This window comes from Poromitra crassiceps (assembly GCF_964638095.1).
Source record: "Poromitra crassiceps genome assembly, chromosome: 13".
Taxonomy (NCBI): Eukaryota; Metazoa; Chordata; class Actinopteri; order Beryciformes; family Melamphaidae; genus Poromitra; species Poromitra crassiceps.
The window spans coordinates 1,191,558-1,217,017 of NC_139644.1; the positions used below are offsets into that span (position 1 = coordinate 1,191,558).

At 44.4% G+C, this 25,460-nt stretch overlaps 1 protein-coding gene and 1 pseudogene across 2 annotated transcripts; both read left to right on the forward strand.

Annotated features, from left to right (window-relative positions):
- Window positions 1-3,678: 3,678 nt before the first annotated feature.
- clec19a (C-type lectin domain containing 19A) lies at window positions 3,679-23,970 on the forward strand. The gene is made up of 5 exons (XM_083649714.1): window positions 3,679-3,777; window positions 15,824-16,001; window positions 19,848-19,941; window positions 23,519-23,651; window positions 23,838-23,970. The coding sequence occupies exons 1-5, from the start codon at window positions 3,687-3,689 to the stop codon at window positions 23,912-23,914; spliced, it is 573 nt and encodes a 190-aa protein (XP_083505840.1). The 5' UTR covers window positions 3,679-3,686; the 3' UTR covers window positions 23,915-23,970.
- LOC310787185 (arginase, non-hepatic 2 pseudogene) lies at window positions 9,406-10,159 on the forward strand (annotated as a pseudogene). The gene is made up of 2 exons: window positions 9,406-9,414; window positions 9,497-10,159. The product of its transcript is annotated as an arginase, non-hepatic 2 pseudogene (transcript).
- Window positions 23,971-25,460: the final 1,490 nt, after the last annotated feature.

Consider the following 25,460-nt stretch of genomic DNA (forward strand, 5'->3'; position numbering starts at 1 on the left):
TTACTGGAGGTGGATGTATCTGAAGACAGAGGACTGGGATCGGGCTTGATGCTGTTAAGCCTGGATGAGGGGTGCCGCGTCTATGTGCCGAGAGGCCGCAGTACCGACAGGCCGCAATGCCGATAGCCCACAAGCAGAACCAGCTGAGCGAGGCGGCGTGCAGCGTGTCGGTGGACCAGCTGGAGCTAAGCTCTCCCAGCCCCCACGCCTAAACCTAACCTCTCCCCACGCCTAAACCTTGCCTCCCCCAGACCTTAACCCTAAACCTAACCTCTCCCAGCCCCCACGCCTAAACATAACCTCCCCCCACGCCTAAACCTTACCTCCCGCAGACCCTAACCCTAAACCTAACCTCTCCCACCCCCCACGCCTAAACCTAAGGTCGGCGTTGCGGGTGGTCGGCATAGCGGGTGGACACCGGATGAGGTGGATGTATCTGAAGCAAAGATAGATGAAATACTGAGGGATGCGTTTAAGCAAACTCAGACAATTGTGTCTGGGTAAGAAGACGGAGAATATTTCCTAACTGAGGCAGCAATGTGCTGCAAGGCACCCAGTCTGCTGGAAAGTCATACGAAGAAGAAGAGGGTTGTGACCGAAGGCCGTCGAGCAGGATTCGAAGCGGGAGCCATCGAGCAGCGAGCGCTGGCACGAGGGCTGAGAGGTCCGGGAACATGGCGGTCGAAGAGGAGAGCGAGGCGGCCGGAAGGAGGAACATTGAGGAGGGGGCAGACCCCAGAGTCTGGAATTTGTGTAATACATATTCTGTGAGATGCAGCAATGTGCCTGCCGCAAGGCATCCAGTCTGCCGGAAAGTCATTAGAAGAAGAAGAAGAAAACGTCACAATGGGTAAGTAGAGAAAGAGAGATCAGGTTTTACAGAATGTAGGGAAACAGTGGATGGATAAATCCAGAAGGAGGCGGTAATGCAACATAAAGGATGCCAACTTGCCATAAAACACCACAGAAGAGAAAGAGTTATGCCGTCATCAGTCTCTGTTGTGATAGTTTCTCCAGATGATTGGTTGCTAAAAGGAGCACTCGACACCAGCAATGATGTTTTCAGCTGGATGCGCTGATCTGGAGCGCTCTGAAAAAAGACATTGGCACATAGGCACAGATGCTCTCTAGGCACCCTCAGACCTGCTCTCTAGGCACCCGCAGACGCTCTCTCCTCATTGAGAACTGAAAAAGGTTGCTGGAGCTCAGCAAAATAAGCTAAATGGATACAGGTCCTTATGCAATTTTAATGATGATGATGATGATGAGGAAGAGGAGGAGGAGGAGGGGGAGGAATAAGTTGAATCGGCGTGTGTTCTCATGCTTTTCTTACTGTTGAAAACCAACCAGCTGATTATAACTCGTGTTTGGGACAGATGTCAATGAATATCACAGTAGTCAAACTAGTGGTGAAAGTGAGAATTTCCCCAAATGGCAGTACTGCTTGGATATTGAAGACTTCAACAGGCAGAAGAACCTCTGTAAGGTGACCTCAGAACCTCTGTAAGGTGACCTCAGAACCCCTGTAAGGTGACCTCAGAACCTCAGAACCTCTGTAAGGTGACCTCAGAACCTCAGTAAGGTGACCTCAGAACCTCTGTAAGGTGACCTCAGAACCTCAGTAAGGTGACCTCAGAACCTCTGTAAGGTGACCTCAGAACCCCTGTAAGGTGACCTCAGAACCTCTGTAAGGTGAGCTCAGAACCTCTGTAAGGTGACCTCAGAACCTCTGTAAGGTGACCTCAGAACCTCTGTAAGGTGACCTCAGAACCCCTGTAAGGTGACCTCAGAACCCCTGTAAGGTGACCTCAGAACCCCTGTAAGGTGACCTCAGAACCTCTGTAAGGTGACCTCAGAACCCCTGTAAGGTGACCTCAGAACCCCTGTAAGGTGACCTCACTAAACTACTATGTGATAGTTTATACCAAAGGGATGAGAGAGGCTTAAGATCTGGCATTGGTGAGGTCAGCTTTCTCTGGATAGAGAATGTTACAGTCAACATTTGTCTGTCAACAACTGTCAGCTGACTATTGTCCAGGGTGGATTGGCTAGTATGATTCATACTTTCTGGCTTATGTTGTGGAATAACATGTCCAACATCAAAACAGCTGTTTTTACCAGCTTTAAGTGTGGAAATGGGCGTGGCTTTCTTTCTCTCCCACACACTTTCATTATCTCTGTTATTCTCAGCTGTGATGGGAAGGACTGGAAAAACAAGGGACTGGAGAGTCTTTCTCAACTCTCTGGCACTCTCTCTCTCACACTCACGCACACACACGCACGCACACACACACACACACACACACACACACACACACACACACACACACACACACACACACACACACACACGCAGGCACGCACACACACACACACACACACACACACGCACACGCACACGCACACACACTATTTGCTCTAGCCAGGGCCGTAGCTACCATAGAGCTGTTCCAACATAGACATTTGGAAAAATCCTTATAAAACGAGTTTTAAGGCTGGAACCAAGCCAACCAGCGATCTACTGAATTGTGAGTGAGCATAAAACATTTCACTTGGAACAAAAATGAAAAATAAAAAGCGAGATTTTTTTCTAGCCCCCACGTCTTTTCTTATGCTCCTTGAGGACCCAGAGCATTAGGTCTTCTAGTTTCATATGATACCAGCATCTTCACTCTAGCTTGCAAAGTGAGTCCACTACAGCCTCTGAAATACAGTCATGTCGGACACCCTCAGGATCTTGGGGTGGCACTGAAATCTGATTGGCCACCCTAGGTGCCATCTGGTATCATATGCAACTAGACCTAACGCTTCCATTGGTACCAACCATGTCATGCTAGCTTGTCAGCAAGGCGGCTACATAATATTCCAAAGTTGGGCTAAATGTTGCGAGGGAAAAACTGACGGCCATTTTCAAAGAGGTCCCTTGACCTCTCACATATATGAATGAGAATGAGTTCTATGGGTTCACTTTATGCTAATCCATACATGGTTTTAGGCCAGTCTGTGGTTTTAGACCAGGCTGTTATGTGGTTTTAGACCAGGCTGTCATGTGGTTTTAGACCAGGCTGTCATGTGGTTTTAGACCAGGCTGTTATGTGGTTTTAGACCAGGCTGCTATGTGGTTTTAGACCAGGCTGTTATGTGGTTTTAGACCAGGCTGTTATGTGGTTTTAGACCAGGCTGTTATGTGGTTTTAGACCAGGCTGTCATGTGGTTTTAGGGCAGGCTGTTATGTGGTTTTAGACCAGGCTGTTATGTGGTTTTAGACAAGGCTGTTATGTGGTTTTAGACCAGGCTGCTATGTGGTTTTAGACCAGGCTGTTATGTGGTTTTAGACCAGGCTGTTATGTGGTTACCTTCAAAATAAAAGCACAAACCTTTAAAATAAAATAGAACCTTCGAAATAAAAGCACACAACCTTCAAAATAAAAGCCCCAAAATCTTCAAAATGAAAGCCCAAAACACACAGACCTTCAAAATAAAAGTCCAAAAGACACACAGACCTTAACACACATCACAACACAGTTCCACCAAACTAGATTTGAAGGCCACATAGTTTCTAAAATCCTGCCTCCGGCCCTGGCTCTACTCAAACACACACACACACACACATACACACACCCTCTTGCTGAGCACACTCCCCTGGCTCACAGTGTAGCGTCAGTGTGTGAAGTCAGCAGTTGAAGATGCTCTGTAGGGAGTTACTGCGCTTGGCTCTGCTTCTCTGGGCTCTCCCAGTCCAAGCTCTGCCCTCCACCAACATCAAGATCACTCAGGGTGAGTACGGATCTCCTGGCTCTTCACCACTCACAAGCTACAGTCCAACCAGACGACGAGCTCTGTCTCTGACCTGCCAGGCTGGAGGGAGCAGGACAACCACTGGAAAGCTGGACACTACTGGGAAAAACAGTGTATAGAGAGTTTGGTTGTTGGATTTTCATGCTGGACGCAGTGTATTGTTGGATCTCAAATATGCACATTTAATAAGTAGGTTATTGACTTCTAGATAACTCAAATTTGTCTTTTCCCTGCTGTCTCTTGTCTGTGTAGTTGGAGAGTTTAGATCGGGTGCCCAAACTTTTTTCGGATGAGAGCTACTTACAAAATGTAAAACTAGTACTAGTACTTCTTTTCCCCTTGTCTCCCCCAAGTACATATTTAGCACATTTTAATACTACCGGTATATTATTTATTCAACATTATTTAATACGGTTATAATGTTAAATGCTAGAGATACTGTGAGTGGGATTTAGTTTATACATTAAAAATGCAAACTAAATAAAAATTACATTTTGGATTTCTTTGGCGAGCTACTTATTGATGGCCCAAGATCTAGCGCTAGATCACCATCTACCTATTGGGCAGCCCTGGTTTAGATGTTTTATTTTGACGCCTGAATCCCAGATAGTTTCATACTTTTCAGATGACTAAAATAGAATATTTATACATTTCACAGCTCGTTTGAATTCATCAAATTGTCAATTCATGTTTGTGTGTGTGTGTGCGCGCGCGTGTGTGTGTGTGTGTGTGTGTGTGTGTGTGTGTGTGTGTGTTTGTGTTTGTGTGTGTGTGTGTTTTACTTATACACCTACCTGAAGACTACATGTGAAACTGTTTTAGTTCAGTGTGTGGATCTGGAATGTGGCTGGCAGTATTTAAAGGTTTAAAAGTCCAGGTGAATGCTTGGGAAAAGTTTTCATCTGGAGTGCATTTGAAAGCTACCGGCATACTTGACTTTTTGCCTTCCACCAGTCTTATTGCTGTCATTGAGAGTATGGCTTTGGTTAGGAGCTATAGGAGATATATGGATTTAGAGACGTCACTACTGATACTTTGGAATTGTTTTTGAGAGATATGCACCATATCTGCATTTTTGGATAACTAGGCATCTCGCAGGCTATGCGGGCTCGATTCCTAGGCTCGCCCGCTGTGCGGCCTCAATCGCCCTGCAGCTCACCGAGCTGGCCCTGCAGCTAGCATATATGCAGCTCGGCTGCTGCGTGGCCTCGACATCACCCAATGATGACATCACAATGTGTCAGTGCCTATGACGTCATAAGAGGATTTTACTCTATGACATCACTATGACATCATCAGTGCCTATGACATCAGTGATGTCATAAGATTATTTTTTTTATCTTATGACATCACTATGACATCATCAGTGGGACAAAAGTTGAAACAGAACACACCACCATATCTGCATTTTTGGATGAGTGTGTATCACATTCAACCAGTCAGTCCGTGCATGTTTATTGCAAACAGAATTTAAATATACACTAACAGATACTGTTTATTGCTATTTTGTTATTGCTTATCATTGAAATTATGAACAGCATTTCATTCATGGCCATCTCTACCTATACTTAAGTATGGAATAGCCTAAATGCGTGAAGTTTGCAGACGACACATCGGTCGTGGGGCTGATCTCCAGGGGCGACGAGACGGCCTACAGAGAGGAGGTGAAGGCCCTAGAACAGTGGTGCCAGGACAACCACCTCTCTCTGAACGTCTCCAAGACCAAGGAGATCATTGTAGACTACAGGAGGGGGGGGGGCGCACACCCCCCAATCACCATCAACGGCACAGTGGTGGAAAGGGTGGACAGCTTCAAGTACCTGGGAGTCAACATCCACCAGGACCTGACATGGGCCGGTCACACCGCCACTGTTGTCAAAAAGGCCCAACACGGCCCTACACGGACTCAGGCGCCTAAAGAAATTTGGGCTAAGGCCAGAAATCCTCAGGGACTTCTACAGAGGCACCATTGAAAGCCTGCTGACTGGCTGCTTCACCACCTGGTACGGGAACTGTACCACCATGGACCGCAGGGCGCTACGAAGAGTGAGACGCGCGGCCCAGCACGTAACAGGATGTGAGCTGCCAGAACTGCAGGAACTGTATAAACAGCGGTGCCTCAGGAGGTCCCTGAAGATCATCAGACACAAACCATCCCCACAACAGCCTGTTCTCCCTGTTACCCTCAGGGAGAAGATACAGGGTCCCAAAAGCTCGCACAAATCGCTTGAGGGACTCTTTAACATACACAAATAGTGTAGTAGCTGTACTGTACCGCACTGTAGATGCTACCATTATGTATGTCTAATGTTTAATTGTATGTTTAATTAGGTATATCCTATTTGCACCTGTACGTCAAATACGTCAAATTCAAAATGTTTAAGTACGTCCAAGTATGCACATGACATGTGCACCTATGTGCAGTGAATATGCCACTGTCTCTGACTTGTCTTATCACTCTACTACCTTATTGCTTGTTGTGTCTTTTGTTGTTTTTGCACTCATATGCCCTGTCAAATTTGTACTATGTTGTAAACGGAGTTCACAGCACAAGAATTTCACACGTGATACTTGTACTACGGAGTGACAATAAAAAAATCTTGAATCTTGAAATGAATATGGCATTGTCACTACCTAGGATGGTCATACGGTTTCGAAAGTCAGCTGCCAAATATGCTTCTGAGGACCCAGATACCTAAGCCTGCTATAACCTGCAATACTAATACTGCTATATAACCTAAGCCTGCTATAACCTGCAATACTAATACTGCTATATAACCTAAGCCTGCTATAACCTGCAATACTAATACTGCTATATAACCTCAGCCTGCTATAACCTGCAATACTATACTGCTATATAACCTAAGCCTGCTATAACCTGCAATACTAATACTGCTATATAACCTAAGCCTGCTATAACCTGCAATACTATACTGCTATATAACCTAAGCCTGCTATAACCTGCAATACTAATACTGCTATATAACCTAAGCCTGCTATAACCTGCAATACTATACTGCTATATAACCTAAGCCTGCTATAACCTGCAATACTATACTGCTATATAACCTAAGCCTGCTATAACCTGCAATATTAATACTGCTATATAACCTAAGCCTGCTATAACCTGCAATACTAATACTGCTATATAACCTAAGCCTGCTATAACCTGCAATACTATACTGCTATATAACCTAAGCCTGCTATAACCTGCAATACTAATACTGCTATATAACCTAAGCCTGCTATAACCTGCAATACTAATACTGCTATATTAGTATAGCAGTTTGTCTGATCTTCTCCCCCCCCCTCTCTTTCTCTTTCCCCCTTCCCCCGCTCCTTCCCTTCTTCCCCTTTCCTGTTTTCCCCTCTCCCACATTTCCCATTCCCCCCCCACCTCCTCTCTTTCCATGCTCTTTCCTCCCCCACATCCCACCGCTCCCCCCCTCCCTTCTCCTGCTCTCTCCTCCCTCTCCCCTCCTCTGCTCCTTCTCCTTCTCCTCTTCTCCCCTATTTTCCCGAATCCCTGCCACTTCCTGCTCTCCCCTCTCTCACATTCCCCCTGCTCTCCCTCCCCTGCACCCTCCCACCTCTCCTTCCCTGTTCTCTCCTCCTCCACATTTCCCATTTTCTCCCCACCTCCTCCCTCTCCTCCCCCACATCCCCCCGCTCTCCCTCCCTCCTCCACTCTCCTGCTTTCTCCTCTTCCCCCCTTCCCCCATTACTCTAAAGCATAGTACACACTCTACTCCAAAGCATGGCACCCACTCTATCCCCTCCAATATTTCGCCACTATTTAAAGCATGGCACCCATGCTCTTAGTATTTCGCCACTGTTTGGGGCATGGCACCCATTCTTCCCTGAAGCAAGGCACCCACAAGCTCTGTATGTGAGCATGTGTTTGTTTGGCGGGGGGACTCACTACTAAAGGCTTGCAGCCAATTAAATTAGGCATAGCTTGGTTGCTAAGAAATTGACATATGTCCGTTTGCAAGATGTGTGTCTATATTTCTCTATCATATAATTGCTCGATATGTTATTATTACTATTGTACTTTGTTAATGTTGTGTCAGTTAGCCCTCCCTTCCCTGTTCTCTCCGTATAGTCTCCCACACTCCTCTATACTCCCATACTCTTCCTTACGCTCTCTCCTCCCCCACATTTCCCTTTCTCTCCCCACCTCCTCCCTCCCCCTGCTCTGTTCTCCCCCACACCCCCCCTCCCCCCCTTACCCCTCTCCTGCTCTCTCCTCTTGCTCCTTCCCCACCTCCTACACCCTCCAACATCTCCCATTCCCTCCCCACCACATCACTCTCTCACATTCCCCCTGCTCTTCTCCCTTTTCCTGCTCTCTCCTCTGCTTTATCTTCATTTCTATATTTTCTATATTTCCCCATCAATTGTTCAAATGTTATCTTTATTCTGTATATTCTTGCTACTGTTGTGTTAGCTAGAATCAGCTAGACATACTTTCTGTGAAGCCCTCTGACATGCTTGTGAATTAGGGCTATATAAATAAACTTGACTTGACTTGACTATATAACCTAAGCCTGCTATAACCTGCAATACTAATACTGCTATATAACCTAAGCCTGCTATAACCTGCAATACTAATACTGCTATATAACCTAAGCCTGCTATAACCTGCAATACTATACTGCTATATAACCTAAGCCTGCTATAACCTGCAATACTAATACTGCTATATAACCTAAGCCTGCTATAACCTGCAATACTAATACTGCTATATAACCTAAGCCTGCTATAACCTGCAATACTAATACTGCTATATAACCTAAGTCTGCTATAACCTGCAATACTAATACTGCTATATAACCTAAGCCTGCTATAACCTGCAATACTATACTGCTATATAACCTAAGCCTGCTATAACCTGCAATACTATACTGCTATATAACCTAAGCCTGCTATAACCTGCAATACTAATACTGCTATATAACCTAAGCCTGCTATAACCTGCAATACTATACTGCTATATATACCTGCGTGCAGTCGGCCGGGAGAGCCGGGTTGGCCCCATCATCGTTTGAGTGATAATTTTGATTTTGTCATCTTCACACCCAATGGTCTTCGCAAGACTCATGCCATGGCCACTCTGTGCAGAATAGACTGATGCCATGGCCACCCTGTGCAGAACAGACTCATGCCATGGCCACTCTGTGCAGAATAGACTGATGCCATGGCCACTCTGTGCAGAATAGACTGATGCCATGGCCACTCTGTGCAGAATAATGTTTGACATGCAGCTGTACGTGATCGTTTGCCTGATTAAGTGGAGTGATCCACAGCAATGGTCATCAGTGATGCTCAGACCTGGGATGATGCACAATCTCATGTTATTCATCGGCTCAATTGGAGAACTGATTAATTGAACCGGTGTGGAGGAGCTAGTAGGTGCGTCATTTGGAGGCCTGACGTCCATCTTCAATGGGAAGGCCTGGCCCAAGGCTACTCGAGCCTTCCATGTATGGTTGTCTCTGCTCTTCTTCATGATTTCTTTAGAGGGAAAGAAGACTCCCGACAGCATTCCTGGAGAAAGTGAGAGAGCACCCCACAGGCCGGCTCTGGGTGGTGTACCAGATTGTTATGGAGGAGGTGAGGATGCTTTGTATGATGGCCAGATAAGAACGGAGCAGGAGATGTTTTCTGACTCAGACCAGGACACTGCTTTGAGCAGGACAAGCCCTTCATCCATGTGCCCTTCCCTCGCCGTGGGTTCAGCCAATAAGATGGTGGCAGGTGCTGTGACCTGCGCTGTAGGCGCTGGACACACCCTGGTTATGCTGGGAGGCCATCACAGCATGGCCATCGGCTCAGTGGGAGGCCATGCCCAGCAGTGTCCTGACCTGCGTCTCATCTGGGTGGATGTCCACGCAGATGTGAATATGCCCATGTCTTCACCCTCAGGGAACCTGCACGGTCACGTACGGGACGTTAACCCTGGCGAGCACTACATCCTGAAGATGTTGGGAATCCAGTACTTCACCATGAGGGACATTGACAGACTTGACATCCAAAGAGTCACTCTTGACCATCTTCTGGCAAGAAAACAGCGACCAATCCACATGATCTTTGATATCGATGCATTCGACCCGTCTCTGGCTCACAGGAACAACGGTGAAAATAAGCTTGACCTACAGGGAGGGGCATCTACATCACAGAGGAAATTAATACGACAGGCCTGCTGTCAGCTATGGACCTGGTGGAGGTGAAGCCAGTCCTGGGGGCCAGCAGCGAGATCGTGGAGGCCACCGCCACTCTAGCGGTCAACGTCATCGCATCATCTCTGGGACAGACGGGAGAAGAAGCGCACGGAAGGCTGAAGTGGACCCTAGGCTGAACCAGGATCTCCAGCAAATAACCATCTGGGGAGACCAATGGAAGACACCATCAAAGTGAAAGTTCATGACACTCTCAAGAAAGGATTCCAGCAAAGCTGGACCTGCACATTTGAATGTTACACCCAGGGGATTCATTTGGTGGCCATCTTGGATTTGAGGTCAAATTTGACTTCCCTCCACATCTGAAAATAAACAATTATTGTGTTTATCCGCTCGACTAAAAGGGCTTTATGGATATTTGGTAGAAATGATCTGCTACAACTGAAACAAAAGTCATCGACATAATTTAGAAGCATGTCAATATTTCAATAATATGTAACTAGAAAATTGCACATTTCTATTTTAGCGTGCTCCATAAACCATAGGCGCACTTCTTTTTTTGGGTGTGACCAAATTCATATTACGCTCAACTGGAGTTTCTCTAGCTCGAGCAATTTCTGGTCATCAGTGATGTCACTCAAGCCATTGTGACATCACTGATGAGGTCATAATACGCACAATATTTTGCGCGCTTAGAGTGCTCAATCGGAATTTCTGCGGCTTGAGCCAATTTTTTGTCACTCCATCATCACTGATGATGTCACAATGTCCATGTCGGGTAAACTCCATCAACACTGATGATGTCACAATGTGCATGTCTATGTGCAGGGGTAAAATAAGTCAAATATTGCTGTAGCATTTTTTATCCCCCTGCGCCAGATTAATGACAGACCCCTGAAAAGTGGTGTGGCAATTTTGGGAGCCGATGGTGCACCTTGCAACTCGCCTCTAAAGACGCCTCTTATTATATAGTAGCATAATAATAATAATAATCATAACTTTTTTCATATTACGCAAGTTTAGATGTAGAAGAACACACTCAATAAATACTTATGAATCATTGACAGTGGTACTGGTGGTGTAGTTAAGAATGACATACGGAAGCGACCTGGATAGCTAGGCTAAAGGCTAAGACTCGGTTAATACTTGGTTGATGGAAGGCATTAGATAGTGAGGTGATATGCAGTTGTGCGGTGGTAGCATGGAGGGGGGTGTTTCCAGGACGCTGGATTACACCGTTAAGCCTTCTTGAGGTGTCGTGGGCCTAACTCAACGAAACAAGGTGCCCACTTGAAAACCCCAATGACATACTGCTGTTGGCTAGGGTAGGTAACTGGTTATTTGTATATTGTTTGTTAGCTTGTTAGCTTGCTGTTAGCTTGTTTGTTATATTTGTTAGTTTGTTTTTAATCTGGATTGGGCTTCTAAATGTGTTTAACCTCGGATTTTGGCACAAGGGATAGTAACATCTTGTCCTGTGTATTAATGAATATAATTTGTTAGCAAATTAAGCTTGTTCAGGGTAATCCAAGCTTCTTCACCAACTTTCAGGGTGATTGTTGGAGTACCAACATTCAAATAAGCATAACCTCTTCAACTATTTTCAGATTTCAATGTAATGACATTTGAAAGCTTACAATCTGCACTTTTATAAACACCTGTAACATGACCTTGGCCCAATCCCAATTATTTTCTTAACCCTCAATCTCTTAACCCTCAAGCTCAACCCTCAATCTTAGTAGCCCTCAAAACTAAGTGTTAAGGGCTATCTTGCGACTTTAAAATGGGACAGCCCTTAAAGGCAGATACGTCTTCAGACTGTGGGGGGCAGCAATATGCCAAAGCTCCATCCAGTCTGTCAATTCAAAAGGAGATGAAAAAAGCATCCTTACAAATATTTCCTTGATAATATAGATGTAGAAATTACGATAACCATTGTATTATCTTAGTTTAAATGTCATTTTATGGATTTCCGTTTTGGAGCCTAACACATTTGTTGTTGCTAACTATCGATAGTCAGTAGCCGTGCTGGTCAAGCCATATTATTATTATTATATTATAACATTGTTAACGTTGTTATGAAATGCCATAATTCTCGGTGGTAATGTCGTTGTTGAGTTGTTTTTATCAAGATACAGCCTACGTGTAATGCTACGCACCACAAAACAAGTGGGGGCTAGAATGACCGTGCTTTCCGACGTGAGGGCTGGCTTGACTGCAGTTAAACACTGCAATCAAGCCAGCCCTCACGTCGGAAAGCACGGTCAATCTAGCCCCCACTCGTTAGCAACAACAATGTTGTTAGGATTCCAAAAAGGAAATCCATAAAGTGACATTAAACTAAGCTAATACAATGGTTATCGTAATTTTTACATCGCTATTAACAAGGAAATACTTAACTTTGTAGGGCTCCTTTTTTCCTCCTTCGCCGCCATCTTCCATCTGAATGGATCTAGCTGATGACACGCAAGGGATTCTGGGATCGCACTCACCGCCAAGTGTGGTCGTGGAAAATCTCAAAACTGAGGGCCGTAGACCCCTCAAACTCGACCCTTAACTTAACAAAGTGAGAATCGGGACAGCACTAGCACTTCGCGGGAGTGCGCATTTTTGAGACTGAGGGTTAAGATTGAGGGTTAAGATAGGAATTGGGATTGGGCCCTTGGCCTACTTGTTACCCAAACACTTGAAGTCTTCTCCTTAAAGGGATAGTTCGGTTTGTTTGAAGTTGGGTCCTATCAGCTAGTCACATACACTAACGTAATTAGGTACAGTGTTCTGGACGCTGAGCGCAGTGTCTAACGAGATCCGGCACCCAGAGGAGCAGCCTCGCGCAGCCTCACCAGCTTTTTCTCTCTCAGTACTGGGGGTCAACAACTAAAACTATAACTGTAATTTAGCCACCTAAAACAATGCCCACCTAAACAAATCGATATCCGTGTACATGCACGCTCTATTTTGACAATTTTCAGCGCTTTACTTTTCCGCAAAACAGCAGTTCATTCGGCACTGCTTTTTCTCCAAACCGTACAACTACCGTGTTCCTCCGCTAAAAGCCAGGTCAGAGCCGCAGCACTGGATTACTCCGCAGTTATTTGGGGGTAGGCTATTTTATTTCTCCCGGTTTGAAGACACAACAAATAGAATACACGGACGAAAATCTGAGTGATTTTGATAGCGAGGATGATATGCCATTCACCTTGGTGACAAGAGGATACAATTATGAACCAGAGAGAATACAGAAGAGGAACTTTTGCAGAGAGTGAACAGGCAGAGAGATGCGCCTGCTGTCTAAATGCCTGGGTGCCCTGGCTGCAAACCTTATTCACCATTACCAGGATAAATTGTGGAAAACGACCCAGACCAGAGAGGCCAGGTGACTTGTTGTCTCTAAAGTAAGTCAGTGTTTTATCTCTCTTCTTCCTGTTTTGTAAACCGCGGCTCTGTGCTCTGTGCTGGCTTTAGCGGAGGAATATGGTGGTTGTACGGCTGGGAGAAAAAGCAGTGCCGAATGAAACTGCTGTTTTGCGGAAAAGTAAAGCGCTGAAAATTGTCAAAATAGAGTGTGCATGTACACAGATATCGATTTGTTTAGGTGGGCGTTGTTTTAGGTGTTTTAGGTGGCTAAATTACGTTTTAGTTGCTGACCCCCAGTACTGAGAGAGAAAAAGCTGGTGAGGCTGCGCGAGGCTGCTCCTCTGGGTGCCGGATCTCGTTAGACACTGCGCTCAGCGTCCAGAACACTGTACCTAATTACGTTAGTGTATGTGACTAGCTGATAGGACCCAACTTCAAACAAACCGAACTATCCCTTTAAAGTCCCTGGAAACCAAAATCCACAAAAACCTTCTAACTATTAAATTTAGGGTCTTATGTGAGTAATTGTGTGCCTCAGAAAGTAGGAGACATTACTTTCAACCCAAACGCCCAAAATCGCCACTTTTCTACAAGGTCTGGATTTCCACTTCCTCATTGAAGACAGCGGTGCGCGCGGTGCTAAAATGCATGATCTTATCACGTCATAAGATTTAATCGAATCACACACACGCACGCGCGCACGCACACACACAGTAGCCTGTGCAGAGTCTCTCTTCCTCTCTGTCAGTATGCGCCGAGCAACGAGCGAACACACACACACACACAAACACACACACACACACACACACACACACACACACACACACACACACACACACACACACACACACACTCCATCTCTCTTTCCTTCTCTCTCTCTCTCTCTGTTTCCCTCGCTCTCTCTCTCTCGGAGGAGACCTGCAGTGCAGTCCTGCACGCACACACACGGGACACGCCCACACAGTCCGCGGGAGAAAAGACCGTCTAAAATCTAATTGATTCTCACGACTTTTGTCATGACTGTCAAACCTAAATTTATATAGGCTACTTTGCGACATTCATCATCGTTCAAATTTGGCTGGTGGCTTATTAACATAGGTTCCTGTGATGTGATGAACTCAAAATGCTAAATAATAAAAAAATATTTCTGGTTTCCAGGGACTTTAACTCATTGAGTGCCAATGACGACAATCGTCGTCAATTCGAATACTAACGTAGAGTGCCAATGACGACGATTGTCGTCAATTGCGTTTTTTGACAGTGGGACGTGGATCAAAGCCTATAACATCTCCTGTAAAATTTTGGGGCATGTTGAATGTGTATAACCTATTTTACCGACCCATTAGGTGGCGACAGTGCTCTCCAGATTAGAGAAAGTTGAGTAAAAAACAGAGAAGAAGTCGTTATGGAAACGGAAACGGCATCGGTATGCATCGATATGCATGAAGCATAACGTTAGCTGTGCCTGTGAACAGCAGTCAATCTGCTGCCACAATTGAGCCCCTCCGTCTCCACTGCGATAGCCCATCCATATGATTTAGTTGCCGACACCAGCGTCTTTCTGAAAAGTTACATTATTCTCAGCTGGGAGCCGGCGACACGCTGTGAAAAAGCGGGGTGCAGCGCACTTTTCAGTGCAGAGCAAACGCAGAGCAAACACAGCAGAGCCACCAGAGACACTCCCACGGAGGAGGAGGAGGGGGGTGGGGCACGCAGGGCAGCATACAACCATTGACAGTAAACACAGACCCAGACAGCAGGCTCGATGGACAGAGACAGGCAAACAAGCTAGAATATCTGATGCCCACCAGCAGTAAATCAAGACCAGCAAGAAGGTGTAGGGTCTGCGCACGCAGGGGCCAGCGCTGCTGGTTGCAGCTAAAAAATATTATTTGGCCAAACAAAATTCCTTTGTTTTCACTGTTTTATTGAAGGAAATTATTTTTGAGGTGTCATTACATCAGAAAATATTAGCTTCAGAGTCAGTGATGTGCTTGAAATGCTTCATTTCACAAAAGGCTCATTATCTCAGCTTCTAAATTGAAACGTGTGTTTTTGCTGAAATCCACCTATCTTCTCCGGCTGATAACTAAAGAACGGAAAATGATATCAATAAACTTTTTTTTGCAGATGATAGAAGAGAGTCTCATCGTTCTTTGGGCGTGTTCGGTGTTTACATAGTAATATCACACAATATTCTGTGGGCCTCGAGAAATCACTGAAAACGCTCTGAAACTCTGGCACTGGGAGCGTCCGTTCTCCAAAAGTGGCTGGCTCTCAGTGATTTAAGGTTTCGTTAAAATGGTTAACCTTAAGGAGAAGAGTGTTTTGTGCAACCGATTTTATTTTAAGGAAACCTTAACTCTGACTTTATAAGTGAGATTTACAATTTTTTGTAAGACTAGGTCTATATTTATGCAACTGACCGCTGTCTCCCGCAAATCCACTTTCCGTGTCTCTTCTTCCTCCCCATCCTTCTGGTCTAGGTCTTCCTCTGCAGCTGCGTGAGGCAGCTCCCCCGGCCTCCTGTCCTCTCTTCTGGACCCAGCTGGACGGGAGCTGCTATCGCTTCTTTCCCCTCAACCGCACCTGGCCAGAGGCCGACCTCTACTGCTCCGAGTTCTCCAATGGCCTGAAATCTGCCAAACTCACCTCTATACACAGGTCAGACACACACACACACACACACACACACACATTCCCAAAGACTGGGACAGGACCCACAGGTGGGTCACAGATTATATTTAGGTCGCCAAATAGATTTGCATAATTTCTTCCACAGTCTTTAATTTAAAATATGTATATTGTCTTAATGATGAGAGCCCGTTAACTCAGACCTAAATGGACTTGTTTTGTCTTATTTATAAAGCATTTAACATGTATATTTTTTCAATAACGTCCATAAAATGAAGTCGTAATTTATCAAACGTATATCTCTTTGAAATGGCTGGTTTACCTATTCAAGATAATATAAGGTGATGTGGAAATGGCAGTAAAAATGCTCAGGGATGTTGATTTATGCACTAATTTGCTCTTCTCATGATTTATGATTTAAAGCCTATTATGAATTCGGTCGTGATGATTTGTCATTTTTAAAAAGTGGATCCCCAGAAAAAAGGTTTGGGAAACACGGCAAGCTTTTTTCCACATTCAGTAAAAACAAGTTTGTTGACCATAAACAAGTTTCAAGTTTATTTGGATCCCCATTAGTTACAGCAATGCTGCAGCTATTCTTCCTGGGGTCCACAAAAAATGGTCATTATTGTTTGTCTGCTGGACAGTACACAAATAAAATGGGAGTTGTTTCAAGATCACCTTATAAATAAAACGATACCAGTGACTATGATTCTGCCCATCTTTCGTGAAAGACTAAAAACACACACACCTTTTCAGGCTCCACCTGGGCCCATCTTGAACTAACATCTCTCTAAAAAATAAACAAATAGTTATAGTTAAATAATAATAATTACTTTCTACAAGTGCCACTCTATTTCTAAAAGTTGTAGCTGTTATAGATTGTGTTGCACAGTTGATTTCTCTATTGTTAAAAAAAAGTATATTGTAAGTCGCTTTGGATTAAGGCGTCTGCCAAATGATGTAATGTAATGATTTTATTGACACTGAACATTGCTTCACAAGCGAAAATAGTATAACATTTGTTCGGGGAGGGTCAATCATATTTGTGGAGGGTCAAGGAAAAATATATTTTAGTCAGAGAAGGGTATCCCTCCAGTGACCCAATCCCCCCCCCCCCCCACACTTCTAAATACCGAACAGTCCCTTATGCTTATGGAACATTGTTTGACTGTTCCGTTTGGTCGCATATTTTTAAGATTTCAGGAAGTTAGGGTGCTTCTGTAATACACTTTTCTATCTTAAATTAGGATAAGATCATTGACTTAGTAACTGTTAATCTAAATCAGGTCCTAACTCTTATTACCATGGTTACCAACAAGTTATGGAGTTTCTGTATCTTATCTTATTGTATCTTATTTTGTTGAGATGGCTGAGTTATAAGTTTAGAAATGCAATTAGCCCTTGACAGTTAAGCTGTGTTCACATGGAGTTAAGCTGTGTTCACACGGAGATATTTTTCTCTCTGTCCTCGATTCAACCCTAGGCCTACAATTTTTCTCTCTGTCCTCGATTCAACCCTAGGCCTACATCTGCCTTTGTCCATGTCATAGTTCATGTCAAACCTGGGGCGATTTCTCGTGCCACTTCTGTTGTTTCTCGTGCCATTTCTGTTGAGTGATTTGAGCTGCACGCCAATCCAAGGACACGCAGCAAGGCTGTGGGTGGGACACTGCGGTACTCAGCCAATCAGAACACACAGCAAGCCTTTGGGTGGGACGCTGTGGTATTCTAAGCCCATCAGAAATGCCTGGCAACCGGCAACAGCCTTGCCTGCGAGACATCACTGCCTTAAAGGGGACCTATTATGCATTTCTTAATTTTGTATCATATACAGTATGCTGTTACACTCTTGGATGGTTATATTAAACGTGGACTAAGCTTCAAATAAATAGGTGAAAGTGTTTGAATGTTACCCGAGATGGCACGGGATTTGTGCGAGAGCCACGCGTCTAGCTGACGTAGATAGTCCTTGCTGTCAGGCTGGGACTTGGCTAGCACTGTACACACACAGCAGTAGTCTCATGGAATAACGGATTCGCAAAAACAAGGAGACAACTTGGAAGTGAGCGAGGATGTAGGACTGAAGTGGTAAGTTCTGAAAATATGTGTCTCATTCCAGCATCGGTTGTACTGCGAACCAACATGCTGTGCTAGGAAGCGCTAATGTTACTTAGCTAACGTTAGCGCTTGCTATATGTTAGCCTAGCAGCACAGCTGCATTTCATAGACCTGAAAAACCAATATAATAGCTGGAATGACGAAGGCACACATATTCAGAACTTGTAAGGTTAGTCCAACTTGCTGACTTCTCCAAGTCCTCATTTTTGTTGGGTCCGTGGCCCCCTACACTAGTCACAAGCATTTGGAAAGTTAGCTAACTAGCTACGTTAGCTTCTGATGTCTTTTGCTGGGTTTGTTTTTGTAACCTTGTTAAAAAAAACAGTGACATGTATTAAAGAGCTGAAAATAGCATAATATGGGAGCTTTAATCATTTTAGACATTTTGATCAGTTGTGGCTTGAATGCAACAATATTGATTAGTGTGAAGCTCCCCTGGTGGAGCGTAACGTTACAACGGCCGCGGTAAGTGACGCCCTACCAGCCTAGCCGCTCAAGGAAATGTCCCAGCCGTGCAGCTCGGCCTAGCGGAGCTGGGTTTTGATAGATCGATTGATAGCTTGCTTGTTAAGAAGCAAGCTATCAATCGATCTATCAATATATCTATAATAGAGCTGTATGTAATACATCCAAGTCACGTTTTTCATCAATGGTAAAATTTGTTTTGACAATCCGTTGCTCGTTGATATAATTGTTTTACAACTACCAAATTTAGTAGCCAAAGATAGTAGCCAGAGATAGCCTGTCTGTTCCGTTATTGTGACAGCATCGTCTCTATGACATCAGTGACATCATCGTCTATCTATGACATCATCAGTGATGTCACTCGAGCAATTGTGTTACTACTGTATATTATCTGAACAATTCCCATTGTTGGTTTATTTTCTGCTCTACATGCTTTGGCAAGACATGTTATGGGGACACGGTGGTGCAGTGGTAGTAGCGTTGTCGCCTCACAGCAAGAAAATTCCCACCTGGGGGCTCTGAGGGTGTGTCCCCATCCCCATGTCCTCAGTGCCTACTGCCCAGGTGGGCTCGTCAAAATGCCCTTTCTGTGCAGAGTTTGCATGTTCTCCCCGTGGTCCCCTGGGGTTTCCTCCAGATATGAACCCCCCGCTAAAAACGTGTGGGGGGGGATAAGGAAAAAAAGACATGTTATGCTGATAACATAAGTTGAAACTGCAAATTGAAGTGAATACTACAGATGATACAGTAATGTTTTTACTCACTCTGTCTTACCCTCGGTTCACACCAGGCGCTGAGTGCCACGCTAAACCGATCACACCAGAAGCACTCATTTCCTCAGCGCCTCGCCCTCCCCCCCGCTCACAACTTGCATTGACTTCATGCCTGGCAGCTCGGGTGCAGCGTGCTGCACGCTTGAAAAATAGAACAGAAGCTGAAACTATCGCTGCCGCGTGGCTTCAGCATAGCTTCGGCATATGGTGTGAATGAGGTCTTAGAATTGCCATTTGTTAGGAATAGATTAAGATGCTCTTCTGTGCTGTTGGACTTGTAGGTTTCTCTGTATAAGAGTCTCTTTTTTCTCTCTTTCTTGTCTCTCTGTCTTCATTCTGTGTGTTGTATAATGGAATTTAACAGCCGAAAAGGTAAACAGTGAAACCACTTGAAGAAAACCACTTGAGATGAAAAGTTTGAGAATTCCATTCTACAAAATATGTGTCTACATTATATTATGCATCTCCCCAACTCTCATCTCTTTGTGTGTCTCTCTCTCTCTCTCTCCGTTGTCAGCTGGCAGGAGAATGTATTTGTGTATGACCTGGTTAACAGCCGTGTACCTGGAATCCCCACTGACATCTGGATAGGTCTGCATGACCGGAGACAGGTAAGGCAACACACACGCATGCACACATGCACACACACGCGTGCACGTGCACGCATGCACACACGCACGCACGCACACACACACACACACACACACACACACACACACACACACACACACACACACACACACACACCTACCTCATTCTCCAGTCTTTGGTGTTACTATGCTGAGTCAGACTACACTATATTGTCTTTCACAATGTCACCATGTCAGACTAGGCCATCAACTAGGCAATTTCTCCACCTGCATTAAAACCTCTTTTTTAAGTAACTTTTCGAGTGTTTTCATAATTAAGCATTTCAACACTACTGGCCTGAAGTAATTTAATGTCGGTGGGGGGTTTAGTCTGAGTAACTGAGACAATTATGGAATATTTCCATAACTTCCACTGTTACTGTGTGACGTGTGTTCGTAGCACGGGATTTGGATGGGATATGATACGATACGATATACTTTATTAATCCCCAATGGGGGAAACCGAGTGCCACCATATAGGACAGACAACACGCAATAGATATACACACAATTGACATACCTCAAGCAGTACAGAATAAGGGGAGAGCACAGCCCCCATACAGTATAACATCAAAGCTATAGCCTACATAATCATGGATGCCAACATTTACAACAGAGCTCAGTATATTAACAATGTCATCAACACCAGATCGTCAGCAAAAATCAACGACAATGTTCATTAAAAAAGTTCACCGCAGCAGGAATGAAGGACTTCCTCAATCTCTCTGAAGAGTATCTAGACATAACAAGCCTGTGACTAAAATAGCTTTCTGAAGAGTATCTAGACATAACAAGCCTGTGACTAAAACAGCTCTCTGAAGAGTATCTAGACATAACAATAACAAGCCTGTGACTAAAATAGCTCTCTGAAGAGTATCTAGACATAACAAGCCTGTGACTAAAATAGCTCTCTGAAGAGTATCTAGACATAACAAGCCTGTGACTAAAATAGCTCTCTGAAGAGTATCTAGACATAACAATAACAAGCCTGTGACTAAAATAGCTCTCTGAAGAGTATCTAGACATAACAAGCCTGTGACTAAAATAGCTCTCTGAAGAGTATCTAGACATAACAATAACAAGCCTGTGACTAAAATAGCTCTCTGAAGAGTATCTAGACATAACAAGCCTGTGACTAAAATAGCTCTCTGAAGAGTATCTAGACATAACAAGCCTGTGACTAAAATAGCTCTCTGAAGAGTATCTAGACATAACAAGCCTGTGACTAAAATAGCTCTCTGAAGAGTATCTAGACATAACAATAACAAGCCTGTGACTAAAAGAGCTCTCTGAAGAGTATCTAGACATAACAAGCCTGTGACTAAAATAGCTCTCTGAAGAGTATCTAGACATAACAATAACAAGCCTGTGACTAAAAGAGCTCTCTGAAGAGTATCTAGACATAACAAGCCTGTGACTAAAATAGCTCTCTGAAGAGTATCTAGACATAACAATAACAAGCCTGTGACTAAAAGAGCTCTCTGAAGAGTATCTAGACATAACAAGCCTGTGACTAAAATAGCTCTCTGAAGAGTATCTAGACATAACAAGCCTGTGACTAAAATAGCTCTCTGAAGAGTATCTAGACATAACAAGCCTGTGACTAAAATAGCTCTCTGAAGAGTATCTAGACATAACAATAACAAGCCTGTGACTAAAATAGCTCTCTGAAGAGTATCTAGACATAACAAGCCTGTGACTAAAATAGCTCTCTGAAGAGTATCTAGACATAACAAGCCTGTGACTAAAATAGCTCTCTGAAGAGTATCTAGACATAACAAGCCTGTGACTAAAATAGCTCTCTGAAGAGTATCTAGACATAACAATAACAAGCCTGTGACTAAAAGAGCTCTCTGAAGAGTATCTAGACATAACAAGCCTGTGACTAAAATAGCTCTCTGAAGAGTATCTAGACATAACAATAACAAGCCTGTGACTAAAAGAGCTCTCTGAAGAGTATCTAGACATAACAAGCCTGTGACTAAAATAGCTCTCTGAAGAGTATCTAGACATAACAAGCCTGTGACTAAAATAGCTCTCTGAAGAGTATCTAGACATAACAAGCCTGTGACTAAAATAGCTCTCTGAAGAGTATCTAGACATAACAAGCCTGTGACTAAAATAGCTCTCTGAAGAGTATCTAGACATAACAAGCCTGTGACTAAAATAGCTCTCTGTAGAGTATCTAGACATAACAAGCCTGTGACTAAAATAGCTCTCTGAAGAGTATCTAGACATAACAATAACAAGCCTGTGACTAAAAGAGCTCTCTGAAGAGTATCTAGACATAACAAGCCTGTGACTAAAAGAGCTCTCTGAAGAGTATCTAGACATAACAAGCCTGTGACTAAAAGAGCTCTCTGAAGAGTATCTAGACATAACAAGCCTGTGACTAAAAGAGCTCTCTGAAGAGTATCTAGACATAACAAGCCTGTGACTAAAAGAGCTCTCTGAAGAGTATCTAGACATAACAAGCCTGTGACTAAAAGAGCTCTCTGAAGAGTATCTAGACATAACAAGCCTGTGACTAAAAGAGCTCTTCAGGTGATCCTCATTGTACATGCTCGGCTTGAGCTTCCTGCCCAATCTTTGCTCTAAGATCATTTAGGGGTCAATAATGGATCCAGCCTTCCTGATCAGTTTATTGATCCTGTTTCTGTCCTCAGATCTTAAGCCGCTCCCCCAACAGACAACAGCATAAAATAACACTTGCTAAAATACTTTGGTAAAAAAAAAACATGAAGGAGTGAGGTGCTAACATTAAAATATCTGAGCTTGATAAGAAAGAACAGCTGGACTGGGCCCTTTTAAAGATGGCACTGGATCCAATTTAAAGTTGCTCACTGTCTTCACTACTCCAAGCATAAATTGCACAAGATCTACCCTTCTGTGTCACCACTGTGTGACAGGTGTCAGGTGTCAGAGGGCACTCTACAGTATCTCATGCCTTCTGGTTCTGCCCTTTACTAACGGGGTTCTGGACCAAAACATTTGATTGGTACTCTAAGGCCTACAAAATAACCCTGCAACTGGAGGCGGAACTCGCCATCTTCGGATGCTTGGAGTCCTCTCTGAACTTCCCTACAGCTTTGCAGCAATCTCTCTGACACTCGGGACAACTGTCGCCAAAAAACTTAATCTGAAGGAATGGAAGTCGTCCTCTTCACCTTCTTTTCACGTGACGTGGCTGATGGACAAGATCTCTGTTATACAGATGGAGAGACTCGGGTCCCTGATAACCAACTCGAGAAGGTTCTCAACTATCTGGGAGCCGTTCTTGGCTACTTTGACCAGGTTAAGAATGAAAAGTGACTGAGGTTAGATGTGACGGATGGCTCGCCTGTCTGGTCTTTCATGGACCCCTTGCCTGGGATCCCACGTGCAATATCTTTTACTTACTTACTATCTTTTAGTTAGTTTTTCTTGTTTGTGTATTAATAAAAAATGGTTTCCCTCCCTTCCGGGAGAGAGTCTGACATGCTCCGTTTGGTTTAACCTAGTCTCACTTGCCAGACTCTCTCCCTACAACGTTTACTTTCCCTTGCTGTCCTCCCTGTAGGAGGGCACTTTCGAGTGGACAGATGGCAGTAACTATGAATACAGTTATTGGGACGGCAACCAGCCGGACGATGGCATCCACCGCATCCCACAGGACGAGGACTGTGTCGAGATCTGGTTCAGACACAACAGTGGTGAGGCACACACACACACACACACACACAGCCCCCCCCCCCCCCACACACACACACACACACACACACACACACAGTGTATGTCTTGCCACATTAGTGCTCTTGTATTCATTTAATGAGTCATCATGACCCAGTGTGTGTGTGTGTGTGTGTGTGTGTGTGTGTGTGTGTGTGTGTGTGTCGCAGCGCTGAGGTCCTGGAATGACAACAGTTGTGACAAGGCGTTTCCCTTTGTCTGCAAGATCCCGACGTTGGAGAACTAGCTTTCCTCCAGCTTCCTCCCACCACAGCACAGCAGCACTGGACCCACACACTGATGTACAAAGCTTTCATTGTTTTCTTTCATGTTACATGTAGATCAACAGAAACAAGCCCAGTGGGTGTGGTTTAGCCCAGTGGGTGTGGTTTAGCCCAGTGGGTGTGGTTTAGCCCAGTGGGTGTGGTTTAGCCCAGTGGGTGTGGTTTCGAGAAGCAAAAACACAAGTAAAAAAAAGAATCCCCACTCAGATCCTCATCCACTGTCAAACTGTGATGTTCAGTGCATTCCAGGAGTTATTTAGTGATTAAAGAGTTATCTGGTATTTGGTATTTGAATAGTACTCTGTAATATAAAATACAACAGCACTGGTTATATACTCACCATTAGAACCCAGATTTCCCTGTGCCATATTTATCTCACTAAACCTTGCTCAATAGAGAGCCGCAGTAACGAGTCCGGAAATCATCGATGCTAACAGCCCTGGTTCAACACAGTTTTCGCCTATGGGAGTTTTGAATGGGTTTTTGGCGCGATGCTTCTAATAAGCTCTCTGGGCAACGCTGGCTTAATCAAACGCGAACCAGATGGTAGTAACATCATCTTCACACATGAAGACCACTTTTATGAGTTTTGAAGCTTTTATGTGCCGTTAAAAGGGCGGCTAGCTAGCAAACGGCTAAATGGGACTACACTGTTGAGTCGATGGGGATATATACGTCAATAACGTCATCACTCAAAGGACGAACACGGAAATTCTCTTTCCCTCACCTGGTTCAGCCCCGTTCAGCCCGGGGTAATCAGTGTGTGCATCAACAAAAGTCCAGGTTGAGTGCTGACGTGACGTGGAAGCCTATGCGACAGTGTGTAGTTCTGGATTAGCTTAGCACGAGCTTTTTACCTCTAGGGCTCGCATTTACGCTTCAAAACTCATGAAAGTGGTCCTCATGTGTGAAGATTATCCCGCTGAACCTTGGTTCGCGTTTGATTAAACTTGCGTTGCCCAGAGACCTTATTTGAAGCTTTGCGCCAAAAACCCATTCAAAAATCCCATAGACAGAAACAGTGTTGAACCAGGAAGTTCGGGACTTCCGCATTCAGCCTACAAAAATACGTCATCCCTGCGGCTCTCTATGTGCCCTCCATAGAGAGCTCCAGGAACGAGTCCGGAAATCATCGATGCTAACAGCCCTGGTTCTTCACAGTTTTCGCCTATGGGAGTTTTGAATGGGTTTTTGGCGCGATGCTTCTAATAATCTCTCTGGGCAACGCTGGCTTAATCAAACGCGAACCAGTGTTTAGTAACATCATCTTCACACATGAAGACCACTTTTATGAGTTTTGAAGCTTTTATGTGCCGTTAAAAGGGTGGCTAGCTAGCAAACGGCTAAATGAGACTACAATGTCGACGCGGATATTATACGTCATCACGAGTGAACGCGGAAATTCTTTCTCTCGCAATCAATGCGTGGACGCCTATGCGACACTGTGTGTAGTTCTGGATTAGCTTAGCACGAGCTTTTTACCTCTAGGGCTCGCAGTTACGCTTCAAA

What these genes read in the sequence shown, in the direction of transcription:
- clec19a (XM_083649714.1), top strand. Translation starts at nt 3,687, where the DNA reads ATGCTCTGTAGGGAGTTACTGCGCTTGGCTCTGCTTCTCTGGGCTCTC. An exon ending in GTCTGCATGACCGGAGACAG is followed by an intron (nt 19,942 to 23,518) that starts GTAAGGCAACAC and finishes TCCTCCCTGTAG; the next exon opens with GAGGGCACTTTCGAGTGGAC. An exon ending in CTGGTTCAGACACAACAGTG is followed by an intron (nt 23,652 to 23,837) that starts GTGAGGCACACA and finishes TGTGTGTCGCAG; the next exon opens with CGCTGAGGTCCTGGAATGAC.